Source organism: Macaca nemestrina, chromosome 9, assembly GCF_043159975.1.
Source record: "Macaca nemestrina isolate mMacNem1 chromosome 9, mMacNem.hap1, whole genome shotgun sequence".
Taxonomy (NCBI): domain Eukaryota; kingdom Metazoa; phylum Chordata; class Mammalia; order Primates; family Cercopithecidae; genus Macaca; species Macaca nemestrina.
The window spans coordinates 28758803-28782162 of NC_092133.1; the positions used below are offsets into that span (position 1 = coordinate 28758803).

The following is a 23360-nucleotide window of genomic DNA, read 5'->3' on the forward strand; positions in this document are numbered from 1 at the left end:
TGAAGAAGACAATGACAGTTATTAGTGATAAAGGAGCTCAAAATAAAGGAAGGAAGACTTCATGAAAAAGGCTTTGAAAGACGGTTGAGTATTGGAAGGTCAACAGAAGACAAACAGTATGCTCAAAGGCTTGGAACCTAAAAAATGCAAGTATTTTCAGAAGGTAATTAAGGAGATTGGGTAGATAATAAATGTTCTTTCCCAATCTCCCCCCACCCCAAGATATAGTCTTGCTCTCTCGCCCAGGGTGGAGTGCAGTAGCACCATCTCAGCTCACTGCAACCTCCACCTCCCAGGTTTAAGCAATTCTCCTGCCTCAGCCTCCCGACTAGCTGGGATTACAGGTGTGCACCACCACACCCGGGTAATTAATTTTTGCATTTTTAGTAGAGACAGGGTTTCATCATGTTGGCTAGGCTGGTCTTGAACTCCTGATCTCATGATCCACCCACCTCAGCCTCCCAAAGTTCTGGGATTACAGGTGTGAGTGTCCACACCCAGGCCATAAAGTGTTCTTATACAGGCATAAGAGGGGGTAAGTTCAGATCAGTAGAATAAGACTATGTGGAGGTTCTTATATATCTGCTAAGAAGCTTGAACTTGTCTTACAAGAAATGAGTACCTCAAAGGTTCTTGAGTAGGATGGGAACATAAAGCCTGCTTGAAAGGACTAAGCTGTTAGTGATTTATATGATGGTTTGGTGAAGCATGTGTTCCGGAGGTAGAAAGACTTCTCAGGAATCCATCTCACTATCCTGGATGACTGTAGGTTGCAAGAAGTAAAAGACAGGGAGAAGAAGCATAATCTGTTTACTGGACAAGGTCAGAGGTGAAGGAGAAGGAACAGGTATCGTAAGGATACCAAACCTGAGGGCCTGAGAGAATTGTGTTATCATTGACAGAAACCAGTAGAGACAGCGTCTCTGGAGCACATTATAAACCGACTTTGAGGAAAAAGAAAAACATCCTAAGCTGGGTTTCCTAAAATCAGAGCCCAAGTCTGGGATTTGGAAGCTCAAGAACTATGGTGGGAGTGCTTTGAGGCAAAACCTAATAAGAGACAGGGAAGCAAGACTGGAAAGAAGTGGAAGACAAACAAGGATGTGGTTTCCTGTGAAGCTTGATCCCCAGGGAGGCTCTGGGGCAGACACCTCACCACATACATGTCCCACTGTAAAGCAAGAGGGCTGGGCTTTTGTACCCCATATCAGTTAGGCATTGGCAATTCTAAATGTAGGAAAGTGGTAACCCCTGGAGATGGTCACAGCACTCAATGGCAGCTGATGGATGGGTAAAGGAAATGTTGACCTAACACTTGGCACATACAGCTCAATAAATGCCTTCTATTATTATTATCTTAGCATTAGGATGATAGCAAGATGTCCAAGATATCTGGTGAATAAAAGAAAACAATTTTGAGCAAGTACAGTTATCTGCCTGGTATAATCCCTGTCTGGGAGAGTAATGCACTTCCCCTCCATTACCTGACCTACTTTGTGGAAGCAACAGAAAGCTAAGTAGTTGTCGTTTTCTGGGTTATCAACATCGGCCATGCAATTCATCCAAGGTGTAAGAGCATAAAAGAAAAGTTAGGTGCAGCTTTCTACAAATGGGGAAAGTTAGGCTGTTTGCATATGAAGCACTGGATGTGGGTGGGAAAACTTGGCATGGATGCTCCATTTCTCCCAGGCTCCTGATATTGACTGCTAGCTCATACATCCCTGGCCTGAAACCCTCTCTCCTGGATGGAGCCTACCTGTGATGTTACTCTAATACATCTAGAACTCCAAACAGTTGAATTTTCCTTTTATATGGCAAGAATCTCCCTGAAAGGATGTGTGTAAGTCTGTAAGTTTTAATGTGCCAGATAAGCTGAATTCTCTGCTTGAAAACTATATACTAAGTCCCATAGTAGAGAAAAACACTCAAATGAATATTTCCTCTGAAATATCAGGACTGTCTGATGTAAAACATGCTTATATTTTATAAGAAGCTGCTGTTTCATTCTTTGACCGAGAAATCAATCAACAGATGTTTACTGAGTGCCTATGGTGTGAAGAGAGCTATGCTAGATGCTTGAAAAACACAGCATATCTTGGGAATAGTAAATAGGCATCCAGGCTAGAGAATACAGTGAGTGTGGGAATGGGAGGGCTGGACATGCATCTTGGAGATTGTATGCACTGAAGCAACTAACTGCAACAGCAAACAATACCAACATTTTAGCGAATTAACACTATGTTAGTGTATTTCTCACTCATATCATAGCCCAATATGAGCCAGCAGGGTGATGGGGGGAAAATAGGGGCTCTGTTCTATGCAGTGCTTTCAAGACCCAGGCCCCTTTCATATTAGGGTTCTGCTGTCCTCTAGATCTCGGAAATCTCAATTGAATTGATGAGTCAGAAAATGAATGAGCATGAAGAAAAATGTGGGAAGTGTTTCTGCCAGGTATGAAAGTGGCATCTATCACTTCTAGCCTCTTTCCAGGGACCACATTTCAGACAAAAGGCTACACCTAAATGAATAAAGGCTGACAAATATAGTCCAGTTGTTTGCCCTGGATGAAGAGGAAACAGTTTTAGTGAATATCTAATCAGTCCTTGCCACAGGAATATAACAGTGAGGTTCCAGGGCTTTGAAATTAGCATTTTATCTCACACATAAAAAAGCAGTTAACTACTTATGGCCCCCAAGGAAACTTTAAGCTAACTTGAGATACCCAGAAACATACCGTACCTACCAAAAGAAAAAGAAATACGATTTGCTGAGTCCCTATTCTTCATTCATTTTCCAAATGTTCATGCAGTGCCTATAACTTGCCTGACACTATTCTGGAGGCTCAGAATACTACAATGAAAGGAAACGAACTATTGTGTTGAGCACTGTATAACAAGATAGATATTTTTACCTTTATCCCAATATTTCAAATAAAGAAACTAGGCTTAGAGAGACCAAGAGATTTTCTAAAATTCCCTGACGTGGTAAGTGGCAAAGTGGGTGTTGGAAAACAGGTCATCCTGACTTTAGAACTCACGTTCTTCAGATACCACACTGGCTCTCAGATAACACTCCACAGAGAAACTGGATGCCTTACAGAGAAGCCACCACAAACCTACCCTAAGCCATTCTGTCAAGGGTGCAAAGGAACAGATGTGCAATCATGGAGATTTAATGCTCTATTTTTCACCTCCACTAGAATGAATGAGCTGGACTAAGTGAATGTGAGAAGTCAGTATGGGCTGCAGATATCTGAATGTGTGTTCTCCAAGGCTGGCTGGCAAGCATACGTGGGATTAACCCCGGGCAACCCATTCAACTCATAGCGACTAGAGCAGGACTTGCTCAAATTCCATTCCCAGGACCACCCAACAATTGCTTCACTTGCAAGAAAGACTATATTCTGCGCTCACAAAGGAAAAATGCAATCAAACTTTCTCTCTAGTTTCTGTCATTGATCTCCAAAATTCCTCTGTCATTCCATAGTTTACCAAACTATAAAATGTATGAGAAAGTCAGGGTTGGATGTAGGGGAATCATACCAACAAAATTAAAATCTTAGATGAACATACAGCTTTTCAAAGTGAACATTATTCTGCTTTGAAAGAGAAGTACATTGATAACTTCTACTATCTATAAAAATGCCCTTTGAAGCATTGTATGCATTTTATTGGAACTGCTCTTAGAGGCTGTATATACTGTGATGCAAGAAACCTCCCATCTCGTAAATATTCCCCAACAATCTGTCCAGTGCCCAAAAGTCTGTCTTTAAATATTCATTCCTTTGGGTTTGAGATCATTGTTGGAAAAGAGAAAATTCTGGGAAAGGTATTAAATAGTCAATGACTTTGTGTAAATTATATTATCAGATAATTGTTTTGTATGAAGACAGGGCCCTAGGATGGGGTGAAAATATGATAGGTCCACAGACTGTTACCTTTTGGACAAACCGACAGAGTAAATCCCTGTCTCCCAAAGCTTAACAAAGCGGACAGTATTACTGCTTTGACGTTCTCAGGGAGGAGTGCTTGTCTCAGTTTTGCACGTTCAATGAACTGACCTGCCCCTAATGAATTTCATTGTATGAGCAGCACCCAAAAGAGTGAGCCTAGCATGCTAGAGTTCAGCACCTAGTTTTAAACCCATCACCTGCCCTAAGCTTGCTCTCCCTAATTCCCATCATTATTCCTGGTACTCTAGACCAGGAGACAGTAAACTTTTTCTGTACAGGGCCAGAAAGCAAATATTTTAGACTCTCTGAGGCATATGGTCTCTGTAACAGCTACTCAACTCTGCCATTGTAGCACAAAAGCAGCTATAGACGATATGTAAGTAAATGAGTACAGTTGCGTGCCAATCAAATGTTATTTCTGGACACTAAACTTTGAGTTCACCTTATTTCTAAGGTATTACAATGTAGTATTCTTTTGATTTTTTTCAACCATTTAAAAATGTGAAAACTGTTCTTAGCTCATAAGCAGTATATAAACAAGAAGTAGGCTACATTTGAACTGTGGGCCACCCCTGGCTGACCCCTGCCCACTTGCCCCATCCCTACTGTGGGCTCTCATTACCTCTTGAATCACACAACTGCTCTCACTGACCTTGCAGCACCAACACTCTGCTTTTCCCTCAGACTGAAATCTGCACGCACACTTTAAATTATGCCTTCTTTGAGTTGCTCCTGGCCTCAACCATTCTAGTCCCAGGTCCCTATCCTGGCATTTGTCCTTGGTGGCTAGCAGGCCCAGCTGATTCGCTGTAGGTTTAGTGGCAGAAAATCAGGTAAAAAGGCTGCCAAATAGTGTGACTCTTTATTAAGGCCAAGGTCTTGTGGATCCTTCCCATTTCCTTAATTCCTTTGCTATAAGACCAGTGAGGAAGTTTGTATCCTGCAAAGAGGGGAACTGACATCTCCAGCAGCAGAAAAGATGCACCAAACCCATCTGGTCAGTGCAATCTGGCTAGGCCCATGTGGCTATTATCACATTGCCTTAGAGCAACAATTTACCTCCAGGTTGGAAAATGGCAATAAAAAAAAAAAAAAAAAAACGGAATCTAGCCAGAAAACTCCCAGGAAAAAGGGATTCTGCATAAGGAGAAATGGAAGAAAAATATTTATATACATATATAAAGAGACATTATCTTCTCCTCCAACACATTTTTCTGAAATTACAAATCTATGCTTTCTATTTATTCCCATTGGAGGGAAAAACAAAAATCCTGAGATCTATGAGCAGTGTTGTTTATTTATAATACAAGAACTCTCCTCATACCATATGGTTGGGAAATTTACAGAGAAACAAAGTGAGAGGAAATTGCCTGCTTAATTCAATCGCTTTGGCAAAGCTAGCAGGCAAGGAGAGCATCCGAAACTCTTCCCCCATCATACATGTAAGTGTGTACAGGCATGGAGACAGACATGCAGAGAGCAGAGGGAGCCCTTTCCTTGCCATCAAAGCCAGAACTCAGTGTAGTGGATGAGAACAGCTGATGAGACCAGCTGAGGAAGCGGGACTCACTATATTCTTGCACATCCCTGAGACATAGATGCTGTGAAAATGAAAGGAAAGGAGAGTGTGGGCTGAGGGTTGCTGGAGCAGCCAGTTTCTGGACAAGAAAAGAAGATACACAGTACACAAGAGTGCTTAGGAAGGCAAAGTGCATGTGAGTCTCTACAACACTTTTTTTTCTCCCTGGTGTTAGTGGGACATAAGAAGTTTCTGATTCAGTCTCTGCTGCCCAACATGCTCTCCAAGGAGAGGCTATCACTCGCTACCTTTACAGGATGAGGCACGAGTTTGCACCTGAGGGCATCTTCTCTCTGCTCTCTACCCTCTACTTCAGATTCATCACAAAAGGAGAGGAAGGAAAATATTTGGGGTTGAAGATGATAAGTGCAAATGAAAATCATGCCCAGATGTGGAAAGGGATTGAAATAGGTAAAAATAAAAATGGCATGCTGGGTGAAGGCAGAGGAAAGCCTCAGCTCCAGACCCACCTCTTTGAGGAAGTTCTCCCTGACAGCTCCTGTCATGGTACTCCACCATCCCCTGAGTGTCCACAGCCCACAGGGCCTGTTCATACCACACTGGAGCCCCACACCTGCTGCCTGCAGTGTTAGCTGCTTTTTAATATGCATATGACTGCTCCTCTGGTTCACCTCCCACTTCTATTTGGATGACTCCCAAACTTTATCCGGCTCTAGCCTCTCCCATGAGTGCCTGTCCCACATTTCCAAATGCTGTGCAATGAACCGTTGCCATTTCAATTCCAGGATGCTAAAACGGAGCTCATCACTTCTCCCATCATCATTCTCCTGCACCTACCTCTCCTCCCCCACTTCCTCCCTCCTTCTCCTTTTCCATTCCCCAATTTGGTAATAGGACCAAATCCTACAACTCTTCCTGGTCCAAAACATTAGAATCATCATGACTGTTCTTCCTTCCCTCACCTCTAATTGCTGCCAAGTCTTGCTAGCTCAGAAAAACCTCGTGCATGGGTCCTTCCTGCTCTCTTCTTCTGTACAATCCAAATTCAACGTGATCAGCTGCCTGCCAGGCTGCCTGGGATGCTCTTAGACTCCCCTAGCTTATATTACTCCACCTCTGAACCTCCTCCTCCTCAGTCCAGGCTTCAGAGTGGCGTCAAATCTGCCTTGCTAAAGCACAGCTAGGAGCACAAAGTCATTTTCCAGCTCAAGAGCCTTCATGATTCAATATTTGCTGTGAAATATAACTCTGGTATTCAACACCCTGTCTCCACTCACCATCACCACCACTGCTCATTCCAATCCAGGGTGTTGCACACAGTTGAATCTCAGCAATTGCTTGGTGATTAAATGTTGGTAGATGAAGAATACTGAAAAGAGCAATGCCTTTTTCCCTCCTCTAAGGCTATTTGAGAGAAACGCTGCAATTGAGAGGACCTGTGGGCTTATAAAACAGAACTGATTTGACAGTTACATGTGTGTAAAACAATGATAAGAAAGCAAAGGGTGGAGAGAAGAAAGGAGATTACACAAGAGTTCATGACAAATAACAGAGAGGAAGCCTGGTTAGTGAGCAGCCAGAATAATTAAGAACAAGCCTCCAAAAGTCTGTGAAAAAAATAGAAAGGACTGGGCGAGCCAGGAAGAAGTAATTTATTGACACGGAGTAGACATAGCTAAACAATGAAATGAATTTGTCGGTTAGGAGTGTTGCAAAAAGGGAGGATGGAACAGGTGCTGGAGAGAGCCATAAATTTGCCACAGGAGAAAACCCGAGGTCCTTATCAGAATGGGTGAAGGAGAGCCTCGGAAGAGCAGAAAGCTGACCAGACTGCTAAGCATGGCAGTGCTTGCCTGAGAAGGAAATAATTGGAAAAGCAAGGAGCTGTTCACTTCACTGTTGAGATTGCAAGATTCTTTTCGACATGCAGAGCAGATACAGCAAGGCATCTTGGGCATTTGGAAGGAAATGAGCCCTAATTCATAGAAACAGACTCGACAAAGGACCAGTTAAAGGTCTTGCACCACGGGACTGGGTGGCCAAAGTCAGTTAAGGCATAAAAGGGGACGAGTGAGACAAAAGGCTTGTCATCGGTCAGAAACATTGGAAACAGCCAGTACATGCCACTGATAGAAAATCACTCTACAAGTGAAATCAGACTGGAGTGAACTGCACCCTACCTTGCTCTGATCACCAAAGCTGACAAGACAGACAGTGCGGGGAATGGACAGAAGAGGCCATCGTTCTTGGTCATTCTATACTCAGAATGAGGTTATACTTCATACATGGTGATGCCTGGGAGACCAACTAACTGCCCCTGGAGATTTAATTCCACAAGTCCCTGCTGAGTATCTATATCAGCCTTGCATTATGTTAATCTTTTATAAACACAAATCCCAACAAGTGTAAACCAAATACTTGCCCATTTTCCTTGGGACCCAAGTCAATTATAAGTAATAAAACAAAGTCCTGGCTTTCATGAAGCTCACAATCTAGAGTGGCAGGTAGAAAAGGAACTGGTATGCTAATAAGTAAGTTCAAAACCTGAAACTATGACGCACAATGGAAATAAACAGGGACCATAATAGAGACTGAGAGAGGGCAGCTCCTTCTAAAAAGGAGATTCCGTTTAGGCTAAACCTGAAAAATGGAGTCATGCAAAGAGTTAGATAAAGAGCTTTGCAGTGAGAATGGCACGTATGAGGATCCTGGGGCAGAAAGAGATTGACCTTTTTAAGGAATTACAGAAAGGCAGTCAGGCTGAAATACAGTGAGCAAGAGAGAGAGGCATGCAATGAGAACATACTATGTGGTACAGCCTCCTAGTTTCACACTGGGAAGATATAAAGTGGGAGGAAAGAACTCACATGTATTAAGTACCTTGTGTCTCAAGCACTAGGAGAAAAAAAAAATTATTTTTGACGCAGAATCTCACTCTGTTGCCCAGGCTGGAGTGCAGTGGTGTGATCTCAGCTACTGCAACCTCCGCCTCCCATGTACAAGCGATTCTCATGTCTCAGCCTCTGGAGTAGCTGGGACTACAGGCGTGCACCACCACGCCCTGCTAATTTTTTGTATTTTTAGTAGAGATGGGGTTTCACCATGTTGGCCAGGCTGGTTTTCAACTCCTGACCTCAGGTGATTTGCCCGCCTCAGCCTCCCAAAGTGCTGGGATTACAGGTGTGATCCACCGCACCTGGCCAGATACTATTTAATCACGGCCTTTGCCTTTGCCTATAGAAGCTTACGCACAAGCAACATAAGTGAAAGAGAATAGTCAGTCATGCAGGAGATGTTTTTATTGGTCTTGGTTTGGTAAGAATTGTGGGTAAGGTAAAAATCTCACTTTCACCCTCAGCCAAAATAATACCTAATCCCAACTAGCTTAGTGCATCTCCCTAAACACAGCACTGAGTTAGTCCATTATTATTAAGTTGTTAGTACACTTACAATCTAGGTTTCCTTACAAGAGAGATGAACAGACCCTGAATGGACATTTTAACCATCGAGCTGGAATTTTTAAGGGCCACATGTTTTTACAACTGCCAACAATACAAAATTGTAAAACTTAAAACGAGAATCTTCACAAAATATTCAAGCTGACAGTCTACATCTTCACTGAGGGATTACAAACCTATTTAGAGAAAATGTACTAAACAAATAAGGATCAAAGAGGAGCAGCAACTCCATGAAGTTCATTCTCTTTGTGATTTAAATCTTGTCTTTGAAGATCCAGGAGCCAAATCATTACCTTTGGAGGTGCCAGTCACAGTGTGTGTTATGACTGAAAGAGCACCAACCTGGAAGAAAGAAATCTGGGTTCAATGCTAGCTCTGCCACTAATCTGGCTCAGTAAACCCTACACTACAACTCACTTTTTTGGACATCAGTTTTTTCAGATATAAAATAAAGTATAGGTGCTTCTGATTATGGACAAGATGGAGCAACAGACAGTGAATTTACCCTCTCACATGAAACAATTTAAAAACTAATAAAACATATAAAACAACTATTTTCATGTCATTGGACACCAAGATAATGAAGCAGAAGGATCCCTAAAAGACAGTAAACAAATTAGGTAAGCCTTGCAATTGCCCCTTACCACTGCATGGACAGAGTTTTCAGGCCACATTAGGGAAAAGTAACTTAGGTGAAGCCCAGTGATCTCCCTGAGTTCAGCAGACAGAACAGGGAAGCCTAAGGCAAAGTAGCTAGAGTTTGCAAGAAGCAGTACTGAAAAAGAGACAGCTGCACAAGCAGAGAGAACTCTGGATATACAGAGAGGACTCCCTCTCCCACTAAGTCTTCAGTTGAGTATGGATCAGTGCATGTATGTGAAAAATACCCAATATCAGAAAAAAAACCACCTGAAAGGATTAGAAAGAACAATTCCAGAAGTTCACACAAGGCCAATAACAGTTACTGTTACCATAAGCCAGAGTAGCAACCCTCATAAGTCATGGGGTATCAGGTAGAATACTTCAGAAAACTTCCTACCTCAGTAGTGGGGCAAAACACTTGCAAACCCTAAAAAAAACACATGTAAGAATTCAACTGCTCCCAAACAACATAATCATGTCCCAGAACAAAGCTCAATAAAATGTACAGGAATTTAAAAATATCCAGCACCCAATAAGATAAAAATCACAATATCTGGTATCAGATAAAAAGTTATTTGGCATGCACAGAAGCAGATATCTGCAACCCACAAAAAGAAGAAAAATCAATTAATCTTAATCAGTAGTTCTCAACTGGGGGAGATTTCTCACTGTCTGCATCCTGGAAGCATTACTCAATGTCTGGAGAAATGTTTAATTGTCGTGACTGAAGATGGGACTGGCATCTAGTAGGTGGAGGACAGGAATTCTGCTAAATATCCTATGATGCACAGGAAATCCCCCACAAAAATTATTAGCCACTCAAAAATGTCAATATTACCAATGTTGACAAAACTTACTGAAAACGAAGTCAGAAATGACCCAGGTGACAGAATTAGTAAATAAGGATATTAAACCAGTTATTTTAACTTTATTCCATAAGCTGAAGAAGCAAAAGAAAAAAGTGTACATGCAAGTAGAGACATGAAAGATATAAAAATACACAAATCAAACTTTCAGATATGAAAATTACAATGAATGAGATGAAAAGTACACTAAAATGGATTAATGACAGATTAGACATTACAAGGAAAAGGTAAATGAAATTGAAAACACAGCAATAGAAAGTGAATGAAACATAGAAAAAATAAGTTTTTTCTATTTATTTGTATACCAAAATGAAACATAGAAAAAATTTGAGGAAAAAATGAACAAAAAATCATTGTGCTGCAAGACAACATCAATTGTAATCAGAGTCTCTAAAAGGAGAAGGAGGTGTGGGGGTGGAGCGCAGAAAAATATTTGACGAAATAATGGCTGAATATTTTCAAAACCTGGTGAAAACTATAAGTCGATATCCAAGAAGCACAAAAACTTCCAACCACAAGAATCATGAATAAATCATCAAAGCACATTGTAATCAATTGCTTAACATCAGTGATAGAAACATAAGAATATAAAAAAAAAGATATGTTATATAGAATGGAACAAAGCTATGGATGACAGAAGATTATTTTATAGAACCAATGTAAATGATAAGAAAGTACATTTTTAAAGTACTGAAAGGAAAAAGAAGCCAATTAAATTATATTTCTTTGATAAACAAAAGCAAAATAAAGGTTTTCTCAAAAATAGATGAAAGAATTATCATCTGTATACTGGTACTACAAGAAAATGTAAAAGAAGTCCTTTAGGCAGAATTATTAGAATGATACCAGATGGAAATATGTATGTACACAAAACAAAGAGCACTAGAAATGGTGACTACATGGATAAATATAATTCTTTCTTAATATTCAAATATCTTTCAAGAATAAGGTATTTAAATTAAAAATAATAATGTTTTGTGAGGTTTATGACATGCATAGAAATAAAATGTATGCCTCTAATGGTCCAAAGGCTGGAAAGAGAGTACACTGTTTTAGGGTTCTTGTGCATTTTGTGAGATGGCAATATGTCCCTTGAGTCTAGCCTGTGATAAATTAAAGATGTGTACTATAAACCCAAAAGCAACCCCTAACCTGACACAATAAATAGTTATATACAGCAAGTCAAAAAGAAGATAAAATGGGATAGCAAAAAAAAAAAAAAAATACCATCCAAAAGGAGGCTGTTAAAGAGGGAAAATGGAACAAATAACAATAGGACAAATAGAAAATAAAGAGTAAGGCAACAGACTTAAACCTAAAACATCAATAATTACATTAAATGTAAATGATCTAAAACTTTAATTAAAAAGCAAAGATTGTCAGATTGGATTTTTTTAATACACACAGGAAATCTACTACAAATATAAAATGTCTACACTCTTCACTGGAGCATTTAAAGACTCAATGAGATGGTGCCTAAAAGAAATGCACTTTAAATATAAAGACACAAGTTCAAAGCAAAAGGATGGGGTAAAAAATATATATACCAATAAAAAAAAGAAGAGTTTAAGTACCTATGTGAATACCAAGAAAAGTAGATTTCAGAGCCAAGAAAACAATTACCACAGGTAAAGGGAAATATTTTATAATGATAAAGTAATCAGTCTTTCTAGAAGACATAACAATCCTAATGTTTATGCATCCACTAACAGAACTCCAAAATATATGACATAAAATAAGGAATAGGTAGGGCTAACATTCAACCATAATAATTTTAAAACAATTGAATTTGGTAAATGGCTGTTGCCCTCAAGGCCCCCAAATGTCTTCCAGCCAACTCAGTCACTCCCCAAGGATCTTCCCACAACTCAGAAACCAAAAGGCTAACACCTGTATAACAAAGATCCTCCCAGCTAACACCTGTATAACATGGATCCTCCTGACCCTATTTGTCTTTCTCTACTCTGACTGATTTTGTTTTTCTCTACCCTGATTGATTGGTGTCCTGTCATGCCAATTGTTAAGTATTTAAAATGCAACCTCTGGGCTTAGATGGAGGTAATCTACAGATTTCCTGCCATTTCCAAGGTTTTATTGTTGCCTTTATCTAAGTTGAGTCAACATAGAAAAAAAAGTGAGTACTGGAGAGGTAGTTAAAAGTAGTGAAATAAGAATGGACAACATCTTCACTTTGCATTGGTAGCACATGTAGATCTGAGGTCTGATCCTCAACAGGAAAATAGAATGAAATTCCATTTCTTGGATCGGCCAGCATTTGAGTCTCCTGGTCCAACTACTTGGCCAGTCATACTTTGCTCTGGTGGTAGCTAGGGATTTATGGATTTGATTTTAACATTTAATTTTCAGTTTTATTCTCAGTAGCAGGGGAATAAAAGAGTAAAATCGTTTAAAAGAGGTTAACTGTTACAATTGTATGAGACTCTAAAAAGTAAAAGTAAGGGGAATGATTTTTACAATGCTCACTAAAAGAAATCTATGATGTCTCAATGCTGCAAGCAAAAGGAAAAGAGGTCCTAAGGGAGAGCACAGCTTCCCAACTGCCTTCAAAAAAACATACCATAAACCCAAACTCTTAGAAGCACTCTCATTGGTCTCATGCTGTCTTCATCGGCTTGCACCTCCCCATGTTGCTGGGAAGGTATGGAAGGTAAGAGAGATAACTGGTCTTGTACTAAATGTGCAAGCATCTGTACTGAGACACCTCGTGCCGATCCAGCCACTGCCAGATCTGACAGATGCATTAGATCATGTATGACAGATACAGAACTTAAAACATCCACAGAAGCATAAGTAGAACAACAAAGTAATAGAGGTGAGAATAAGTGAGCACAACGCTCAGACGCAGTACTAGCTGAAAACAATCCAGTTCACATGCGACATAGATAAAATTCTGGATGAGAACTACAACCACCAACATCACCACCTGAGGATCCTGAGGCAGACAAGATCCCAGGGTGAGAACCTGAGAACCCAACAACCTGACTTAGAGTGAAAATTCCATTCCACCCCTTCCTATAACTAGACTTTTGTCTAGAAGCTGCATTCTAAGTAACAAGCCATCAGGAGGAAGTCTAAACTCCTCACTGGAGCCTTTACAGCCTTCTAACATCTCCATCTTCTTTCCTCCACATCAGTAACTATATCTTTAATTATTCTTATACACTCCCCCTCCATGCTAGCAGTACTGAATGACTCCAGGTCTCCCCCAAATTCATATTTGTTCCCAATCCCAAGATTTTGCTCATGCTGTTCCTCTTTCTAGAATGTCCTCTGTGCCCCCTCTCTGCCCAGCTCTTTCCTATCCATCCTTTCAGCCTTAGCTTAAGCTACCCCCAGCCAAAAAGCCTTCCCAACCACTCCAGTCCACAATTAGCATTTTTTATCCCGAAGTCCTTTAGCATTTATGAACTGCAAAGTGTCTATGTCATTTGTTCACAGAAGGTTTTAAATTTTCATATAATCACTGCATGTGAATCTTTTGTCTCCCCAACTAAATTATAAATCCATGTAAAAGAGACACTCTACAATGAATTATTTTCCCTACTATACTTTAGCAAGATATTCACTAAATTACTTGCTGAAGGAAAACATTTGAATCACTAGGATTACCAAATACTCCCACATAAATATTACTTTTGGAACTCTTTCCTGCAGCCAGCACTGCAACTAAGCTCACAGGCAGGAAAGTGAATAACCTGCATCTGTTCTAATCAGAAAGTTGGGCCAAGAAGGTGGTGGGTAAATTGTCAAAAGAAAACCCTCAAGCAAACCTCAAAATTGTCCCCATCAATAAAGGAAAAAAACATTTTATTTAGGAAGTCTAGGAACAAATATTTTCCCCATCTTCTTTCAAATGTTAAATTAAACATAAAAAGATGGCAAATAGATTCTGCCTTGCAAGTCATTTCCCATCAATGGCTGCTGTTTTGGGCTCCCACTAAAGAAATATTCTAATTCTACATCTAGGTTTGGGGGGGAACGTAGATAGATAGATAGATAGATAGATAGATAGATAGATAGATAGTTATATATTATATATATGTATATAATATACACAGTTGTGTAACTGTATATATTTTATGTAACATATTATATATACACACATAAATACATATAAATTACACATGTGGTATCTGGACATATTCTGTGTATCTGCTGATTTCGAACACACATAAACATATACGAAACTAAGTTCATAAAGAAAATGGAATAATTCACCATTATCTCTGTGATAAAGATATTCAAATGCAATTTCCAGGAATATGGTAAAGAGAGAAACACCACTTATATAAGAGAATTTTAGAATGGCTACTAAGAGTAAAGGAATGCGAATAGATCTGGCTGCCCACATACAGAGCTAACCAATCATTATGCATCATGCACCCCAAAATAAAAGCCTCCACCTCCACCTCATTGTATAAAACCACAAATCAAGTCAGTTTTACTAGAAAAAAGTATTAAAGATGCATTTAAGGACTATGGAGCACGGAGTCAACAGAGAAAGTCTAATCCTCATGCAGCTGCTATCAATTAACAGTTGAGTGTCTGAGACTATCACCTGATATTTATGGTTCCTCAGTTTTTTCAGCTGTTAAATGGGAGGCATAGATAAAATGTATTTTCCATCTCTAGGGTTCTTGCTTTACTTTGAGGATTATTAAGTCATCAGTCATAGAAAACAGATATAACTATATTCTTCTTTTCTTTCTTACTCTCCCCTCAAAATATTCTCATATCACTGTTTTAACTATTCAGCTTCAGATCAAGAAAGCTAAGAGAAATTCTCAGAACTATTAAGGAAAAATGTAGAAATCCTTGGTAGTACTAAGGTGCACTCAGACCTTTCCAAGAATAATGAGATGTTCATCATATGTATGTTCCAGCTAGTTTGATACAGCCATCTGCTTGACATCACATATTCACATTAAGTAGGATGGCATGAGAATGGGAAAGATGCAGAAAGAAAAATATTGTTTCATGGTTATGCATTCCATATTTGAGGGAAAAACTTTTTCTCCTAAGCATTAATACTCTGCAAGCATTTAAAAAGATGATGACCATTAACACTGTTCCAGTCCTAACAAAATTGAAGTACATAAAGATGTACTTTAAAAGTCCTGCTGAGTACTTAATACCATATTGCCACAAGGGCTACCTACACAGCAGGGTCTCTGAGAAGGAAAGGAATATTTTGAACATTTTTAAAGTGCATCTTGCTCACTTGAAACACAAGTGTGTGTGCTCTCTTAAATCTACTAAGTCTTCCTGGCAGCACAAACTAAAATTTGCTGTCCTTGAGATCTTTGTTGATAAGATCCTGATAAGGGCATGGCTTGTGATTCCAAAATGTCCAGTAAAGAGAAACTTTTGACAAAGGCGTCAGTGTTCCACTAGGCTGTGCCCATGAGACTCTCTAAGAGGACCTGAGACAGTGCTCCCTGTGTGGGTGAGCAGCAGCCCAGTCTCCTTGTCATCAGCCCAGCTTCTGGACAAAGATCTGCCTGTCCACTTTATTCCCAGTTCCTGGCATGGTGTCTGCTACTTGATAGATTCTCAGGAACTCTGTTAAAATACTGAATTTAAAGTTTAGTTCACCTACACTCTCCTGACCTCCTATCATCTTCAAAGAAGCAGAATAAATAGTGTGACAAAAACAATCTAGAAGCAAAAAATGCAAGAGATGCTCTGGGCAGAATAACTAGCCTTGGTCTACTAGGATTGGTAGCAAGCACTCCTGGAGGGACATAGGAGGGGAAAAAAAGCTAGAAAAATACATGGGATCAGATTATGGAGAGCTTAGCTGATGGGTACCTGCTTTTCTACCCAAATAGCTATCGTGAGAATTCAAAACTATTTTAGAAATGTCTTCTTTTCCCCTTATACCCAAATGTTCTGTTAAGTGTGTTGAATTTTGTACCCACATTACCTCTCAAAAAGGTTACCTCCTATCTATACCCAATGGAACTTGATCCTCCTTTTTCTAAGAACAAACTTTCACATACTTCTCATACAGTACAATATGATTATTCTTCCGAAATTCCATCTCAAATATTCATCCAGTTGAAAACATTCAATAGCTCCCCATGGTCTGCTGACTGCATCCTTTCCCTGGCACCTAAAGCTCACTATCCTGTGTTTTCTCTGAACTTTACAGTACCGTATATAATGTTAAAAGTCTCTGACACAACATATGAATTTTTATATCATGGATCCTAGATGTTGGATTGCTTTACATCAGTGGTTCGACTTATTTTTCTGTCTCCTCCAGGGTAACTCAGCAATGAGCAGTCTCAATGTGGTTGAGGAATGAATAAATGAGTGAGTGAACTGGGTGACAAAAGCATACTTATGTTAAATGTCTCCTCTCGCCTCTAAAGATATATATCACCTGCAAGGCTGCAAACTGGAAACTCATGGGCTAAGCCCTTCTAAAAATGTTTGACTTGGTCTGCCAAGAAGTATTTAGAAATTTAAACTTGAAATATTTCAGAAGGGTAAACAAATGCTTCTGTTGACCGTAGGCATTGATAACCCTTCTCTATTGCCTGCCTCGGTTTGTTACAGGTGGCTGTACCATCTGTTTGGTCCATTCTCAACAGATAGGGTAGGAATCTTTTTGTTCCCCCACTATTCCATGGCAGAACAGTGGATGTAGGTAAGTTTCCTAAACCTCATTGAAGCTGTTTGCCACAGGAGAAAGAAAACCCAGGAGTCTCCACGTCGGAGTGAGCAGATTTGACAGCAAAGGCAGAAGGAGTCTATGGGAAAGAGCTTCCTAATTAATCATAAGCTCTGACAAACCTACCTCCCAGCCGCCATAGAGGAAAAGAAGTTGAATTGGCTCAGCCTGGTTTCCTAATACTTAAGAGGCTCCAAATAAAAAGACTCCTGTCTCCTTTCAGAGCATTCAAAAGCTTAAAAGGGGAACAGAGTAGAACCAACAATAAAAAAATACGATATTCCTCATAGATACTAGCCCCAGTTGGCTGCTTTGAGTGATATCCCTAAAGACTTGACCCAAAGGAAGCATTTTTCTTAGCTCAGACTCTCCACCAAGCTTTTTATGATGCTAATAAATGAGGTAAAGTCTAAGATTTTGCCTTTAAAAGTACATATTTCAGAGTTTTCTTTATCTTTCTTCCATTCCCGGTGAATCACTCACAGTCTTCACACAGCCTTTGCTCAAAGGCACTTAATCTTCTCATCTAATGACACCGTCTACAGAAAGAAGCCGCAGTGTCTCCATTCACCAATAGCCAGGTCAATCATGTGTCTCTAAGAAAATGAAGTCATATCAAGATGGTTTTTAACTTTACTGAGGGGTGTTGTTATGACCTCAGAGACTCTTACTGCCGAAAGGCTCTGATAGCTTGAGATTAATTAGGCAGCTCTTTCCTGTAGACTCCTTCCACCTCTGCTGTCAAATCCACTCACCCCAGTGTAGAGACTCCTTGGCTTACCAGACCCTGTGGCAAACAGCTTCTGTGAAGTTCAGGAATCTTCCCCACATCCACTGCTCTGTTCTGGAATTAAAAAAATGAAGTTCCTACTCTGTCTGTTGAGAATTGACCGGCAGGTGGCCTGTAACCTTAAAATGTGTGTCATTCCTCCCTGTGATTCCATAATATTGGTCTCCTGGAAAGCGGGATGATTTCTTCCACATTTCACCAAAAATCAGCAGCATTCTCTTTGAAGTGGAAGAGAGGAGTCAAGAGAGGAAATATTATGTGCTAATGAAATGATGAATTAGCATTCCTTTTTCCAGTCCAAATGTTCACTAGCTTTTCTGATATCTGCAAAGATGCTATCATCCCAGTCTGTGGTCAGGAGTGGCACTGGGTGGGGAGATGGGAATAAGCAAGAGGACTGGGCTGTATCAAACTGGAAGGTTGACCAAGGAAATAAAAAATCATAGTGTATGGTATTGGCATAGGGTGGCCATCTGGATGTATCTTCCCTAAATAGGAGTGTTGGGTCAAATCCATAAACACATTTCCCAATGCTTTCTCTCTCTGTGAGCCTCAGGTTCTTCACTTGTAAAATGATCCTGTAGAATTCTACAGTTCAAGGAGGCCATGCTCCTTCCCCAGTACAAACAATGAGACTATATTTATCAGAATTGCCCTTCAAAACCTTAAGCATTCTAAGGATACTTGCTTCATACGCTGATGCTCTGATAGTCATTTTTTCCTTTCTCATTCCAAACACTAAGCTCTGCTCTAAGAATCTCTGAAGCCAGATTTCTTTTGACCAAAGAAATAGTCACACTTTTGATCATGCATCAAAGCCAAACAACAACAACAAAAAATAAGTGACTTGGGAACCACTTTTGCAATAAATCTGGGCATTTCAGAAGCAGTCAGATGTTTCATTCCAAGATGGATTAAGAACAAAGCAGAGGTATTAGGTGAATCAGGTGGATCTCTACCCACAATTTGTTGTGAAAAGAAAATCCAGATATTTCCTTTACTCTAGAAAACTGGGGTATTAATCAGTGGCAGATCAGTCAAAGGGTCAAAACCCTTTAAAGGAGACTCTACCTCCTAAATTTCACTGTGCGTCCACGGAGCAGCTCATCACCTATAGCTTCATACCCTATTTGGGGATTTGCATTTTCCCAGTGGGAAATAGGGATGCTTACCAACTGCTGAAGATGTAAAGAGTTTTTAAATCCCTTTCAATCCACATGAAAACTGTGTGAATTCCTTAAGCATTGTTGTCTCCATCTGACCAGTGTGAAAAACTGAGCCCAGAGAGTAAAGTGGCTTCTCCAAGGACACATAGCCAGTTAGGGACGGAGCTGGTGCCAGCATCGCAGTCTGATGTCACACCTCATTTCATAGTCTTCTCTGCTTTGCTTGGTTTTTGATGCAAATTACTACACACTTCTTCAATCATCCGTAGATCAAAGTCTCTGCCTTTATAGCTGCCCATGTGTGTGCTTGTCTATATTTAAATAGAAGCAATTGAAAAGTGAACAATACCTGCCCTTCCATTCTTAGTATGAGATTCTTTAATCTGTTACTTTTTTCTCTATTAAAAGAATTCTCTTTAGTCAAGAAAAAGGCACAGACCCTGTGCATGTTGTAGGTTCCCTCACAAGTTTGGTCTTTGCAATTGAGTATTACCATGTAAATGTTCCATCAGTTCAATCAAAATGTTAATATTCTGATTAAAAAGTATCATTCTATGCATTACTAACAGGCTTCTTTCCCAGCTCTTTCCCCCTGGCAAAGCACTGAGCTAGAGTTCACAAATAGACAGGACATTTTGATTTAGAGAAGACAATTGTATACCACGAAGCTACAGTCATTGATCAGCAGAAATATTTCAAGAGATTAAACTACAGCCTATATGCACTCACCCATATTTGTATCTCTCACTGTATTGTGCACATAGCTATCAAACAGCTGCTAAGCCTCTGTTTGTAATGATCAGTAGAACCAGTAAACTAGCAGCTGTCCTTTTAAATCTGCATTAAATATGGGTTTCATGATGTTATCAGGGAATGTAACTCCTTTTTCATACTTTGCTGCATAAATGATGTTAAAGTTGGAGCAAATAAATAATCATAGTTTCGACTCCAAGGCATTATCTCTCAGATTTCAGAGATTATATGTTTTAAAGTCAGATATGCAAAAAAATCTCAGGAATTTTGAAATATTAGTGTCTTTCACCCCTGGATATAGAGGACAAGCACGCAGTTTTGAAGTCCCATTGTGACTCATGTCGTGACATTCCCACTGCAAAACGGATAGCTTGTGAAGCAGGATCAGCTCAGTAATGAGCGCAACAACACGTGCTACCTCTGTGCTTATCTGCATTGTAATATTACAGAGTAAGGCAGAGGGGTCAGGCTAAGGGAAATCAGGATTTCTAATAGAGGGCTGGAAAATGTACTTGAAATGTTCTGCAAGAATGATTCCTTTCTCCAGCAGACAGGGGAGGGCCTGCTGGAGGCACTGATAGAAGAAGTAGCAACCAATGGGATAGGATGTTAGAGGTACCAAGGAAGCCCCTGCCCCCAAAATGCTTCTCCCACCTGCTCGACAATTCTTTTAACACAAAGCAGACTTTTAATACTATAATTAGGCATCAAACACATGTACTCCTTAAGGGAAGACCACAGTGATAAACTCAATCATGCTTGAGCCTCAATACCAACTAGCTGATTTTGAAAGAGAAAAGGAAAGGCAGGGAGCATAGAACAGCCAATGGACAAAAGAAAGGTCCCATTGGGGGAAAGGATTGTTCAAGGAATGGAAAGACTGAGGAGGGAAGGGAAACTTTGCTGTCCAGTACTTTTTCTCTATATTTCTATTTTTAAAAAGATGATAACAATGGTTTTTATTGTTAAATCCTAAAGGTCTTTTACAACTCCCATTACATTTTATTTCAGTCATTGGTTCACTTATGCCACATGTATTAAATATCTAATAATGAAGTATAATAAGGAATACAAGGGGAAGATAATGTAGGCCTGCCGCCCTCCAGGAAGTTATAGCCTGGTTGGACAGGTGTACATGGTTATTTAAAACTATAAATGAAAGGATGAGTAAGTGAATCAAAGTGGATTGGGTCCTGAGAGAAAGGATTAGAGCTGTGGAATCCCCAGCAGCTCCAAGGCTTAACACCTCTACCACCCAAATCCCATCCTGAGAAAGAGGTGGGGAATTAAATTCAACAGACTTCATCACCTCTCTTCTAGCTATTGCCACCCATTGATTCTACCCAGGGCCTCTGTATAGTTTTGCGCAGGTTAAGGCATCCCATCAAGGGGACGTGTGGGTCTGAAACCCAGCCTGTGCTCTGTTATGCAAGCTGTGAGCGCTGGCTCAGGGCAGCATCTGTCTAGAAGAAGCGATGCCTTTTCTAAATTCAGCGGAAACCCCTTTTGCTCATCAAGTGGCCCTCTCCAATTAGGGGAAGCATCTTTGTCTGGCTTGCACAAAGGCAGTCAATGGGCTCATAATGTCTAGCCCCACCATCTTTTTCATTAGCATGCTGGTGCTCAGAATAATAGTCCCTGAAGATGTCCAAGCCCTTATCTCTGGGGCCTGCCAATATGTTCTTGCAAAAGGGACTTAGCATATATGGTTGAGAGTAAAGATATTGAGATCAGAAGATTATCCTGTGTTATCCAGGTGGGCCTAATCTAAACATATGAGTCTATACAAGAGGAGTATTTTTCCCAGTACAGTGGGTTAGAGAGCAGTGAGGTGAGAAGGACTTGACCTGTCATTGCTGCATTTGAAGATGGAGAAAGGGACCATGAGCCAAGGGACATAAACAGCCTATAAAAGCTGAAAACAGCAAGGAAGTCGATTCTCCCCTAGGCTCTCCAGTAAGGTGCACAGTCTACTTCACCTTGATTTTAGCCCAGTGAGACTTGTATTGGACTTCTAACTTACAAAACTGCAAAATAATAAACTTCCATTATTTTATGCCACTACATTTTGGTAATTTGTTACAATGGTTTTAATAGAAAACTAACATATGCTGATCCATCACAGCCTGTCCATCCTGAAGTGCTTCGAAGTTGAATCCTAACTTGTAGCAAGTCTCAGGAAAAACGTGCTGCAGTCTTTTCTAACACAAATCTGATCCTGAGAACCACTGAATTTGCTGATGGAGTAGGCTGGGGCTCACCAGAGGTTCCCGGAGATTTGTGATTCCTTCAGAGTGAGCCCTTCAAAAACATCCACTGTGGCACTGCCGGCTGGGGTCAATGGTCGCACCTATGCCTATGTTTCCTAGCACATCCAACACATTAGGAAAATTCTTCTAATTCTCTGTATTTAAGCCCTCCATACTTGGAATATATAGAGTGCATTCAGACTGAAACATGACTGATAATGGCATAATTTTATGTACTTACATTCTAAACCACATAATTTTATGATTTTTTTCATGCTAATATTGGATTATGTTCTTTTTAAAGCCCCTATAAAATATTTTAAATGGTCACATCGTATTTCATCATATAAATTACTTAACCCTTATTCTAATTAGGAAATTCTGCTTTTTATCTTACAAACATCTTTACATAAAAAATACATACAGCTTGTGTGCACACACAATTAAAGATAATAAACACAGAAGGCAATAGCTCAATTTTTTCGGCGGATTTTGAGTAAATCTTCTTGAACATCAAGTACCTTCTATAATAAACTGAGCCCTTTGCCCAAAATGCTGATATAATGAAATTCTCCATAGCCCCACCCCTATCACCCTCCTTTGCTCATCACAGCACCTTTTATTTCCCTCACATAATTTATTACCAGCTCTAATTATGTTGTTTTGTTAACTTATCTCATTGCTTATTGTCTGCTTCCCTACAAGCATGTCAACTTGTCAAGGGTAGGGTCCATGAATGTCTTGTCCACATCTGTATCCCAAGGAAATGGCACTGTTCTGGAATGACGTACGGGCTCAACAAATATTGGCCAAGTGATTGAATACACACAGTTCTTCGTGAAAATCTCTATGGTTACACTCTTGTTCCTGAGCTAATGGTAAAAAAAAAAAAGACAAAATAATTTCATAAATAAATGCAATTGAAGAATCTGTGTATATTTCCCAAAAGTTGCATTCCACATATGCACTGAGATGATGGTCAAGATATTCAGTACAGGCCCATTTGAAATCCCTTCTGGAAAATGGTGAGGTATGTATGTATAAATAAGTAAACAGATTTTCAAAATATAAGTATTATTCCTAAAGAGACCTCATAAGAAAACTAGTTTTATAATTTAGAGAATAGAGAAGACTTTGAAAATCATCATAATGTTAAATATACAGTTTCCTCTGTTTTAAAACTTAGGAAAATGCAGAAAACAATAGAAAAGAAATACTCTATGTGGTATATGACTACTTCTCAG

General features: G+C 39.8%; 1 protein-coding gene across 4 annotated transcripts in view; it reads right to left on the reverse strand.

The window, feature by feature from the left end:
* LOC105478298 (sortilin related VPS10 domain containing receptor 3) overlaps positions 1-23360 on the reverse strand; it is a 612041-nt gene that overhangs the window by 357528 nt on the left and 231153 nt on the right. The window contains exon 1 of one of the 4 annotated variants that reach the window (XM_011735417.3): positions 19121-19199. The exons of the other annotated variants lie outside the window; for them this stretch is intronic. Within the exon in view, the coding sequence (XP_011733719.1) occupies positions 19121-19167 (47 nt within the window). The 5' untranslated portion in view covers positions 19168-19199. Of the gene's footprint in view, positions 1-19120; positions 19200-23360 lie in introns of those variants that run through there. 4 annotated transcript variants of the gene reach the window in all.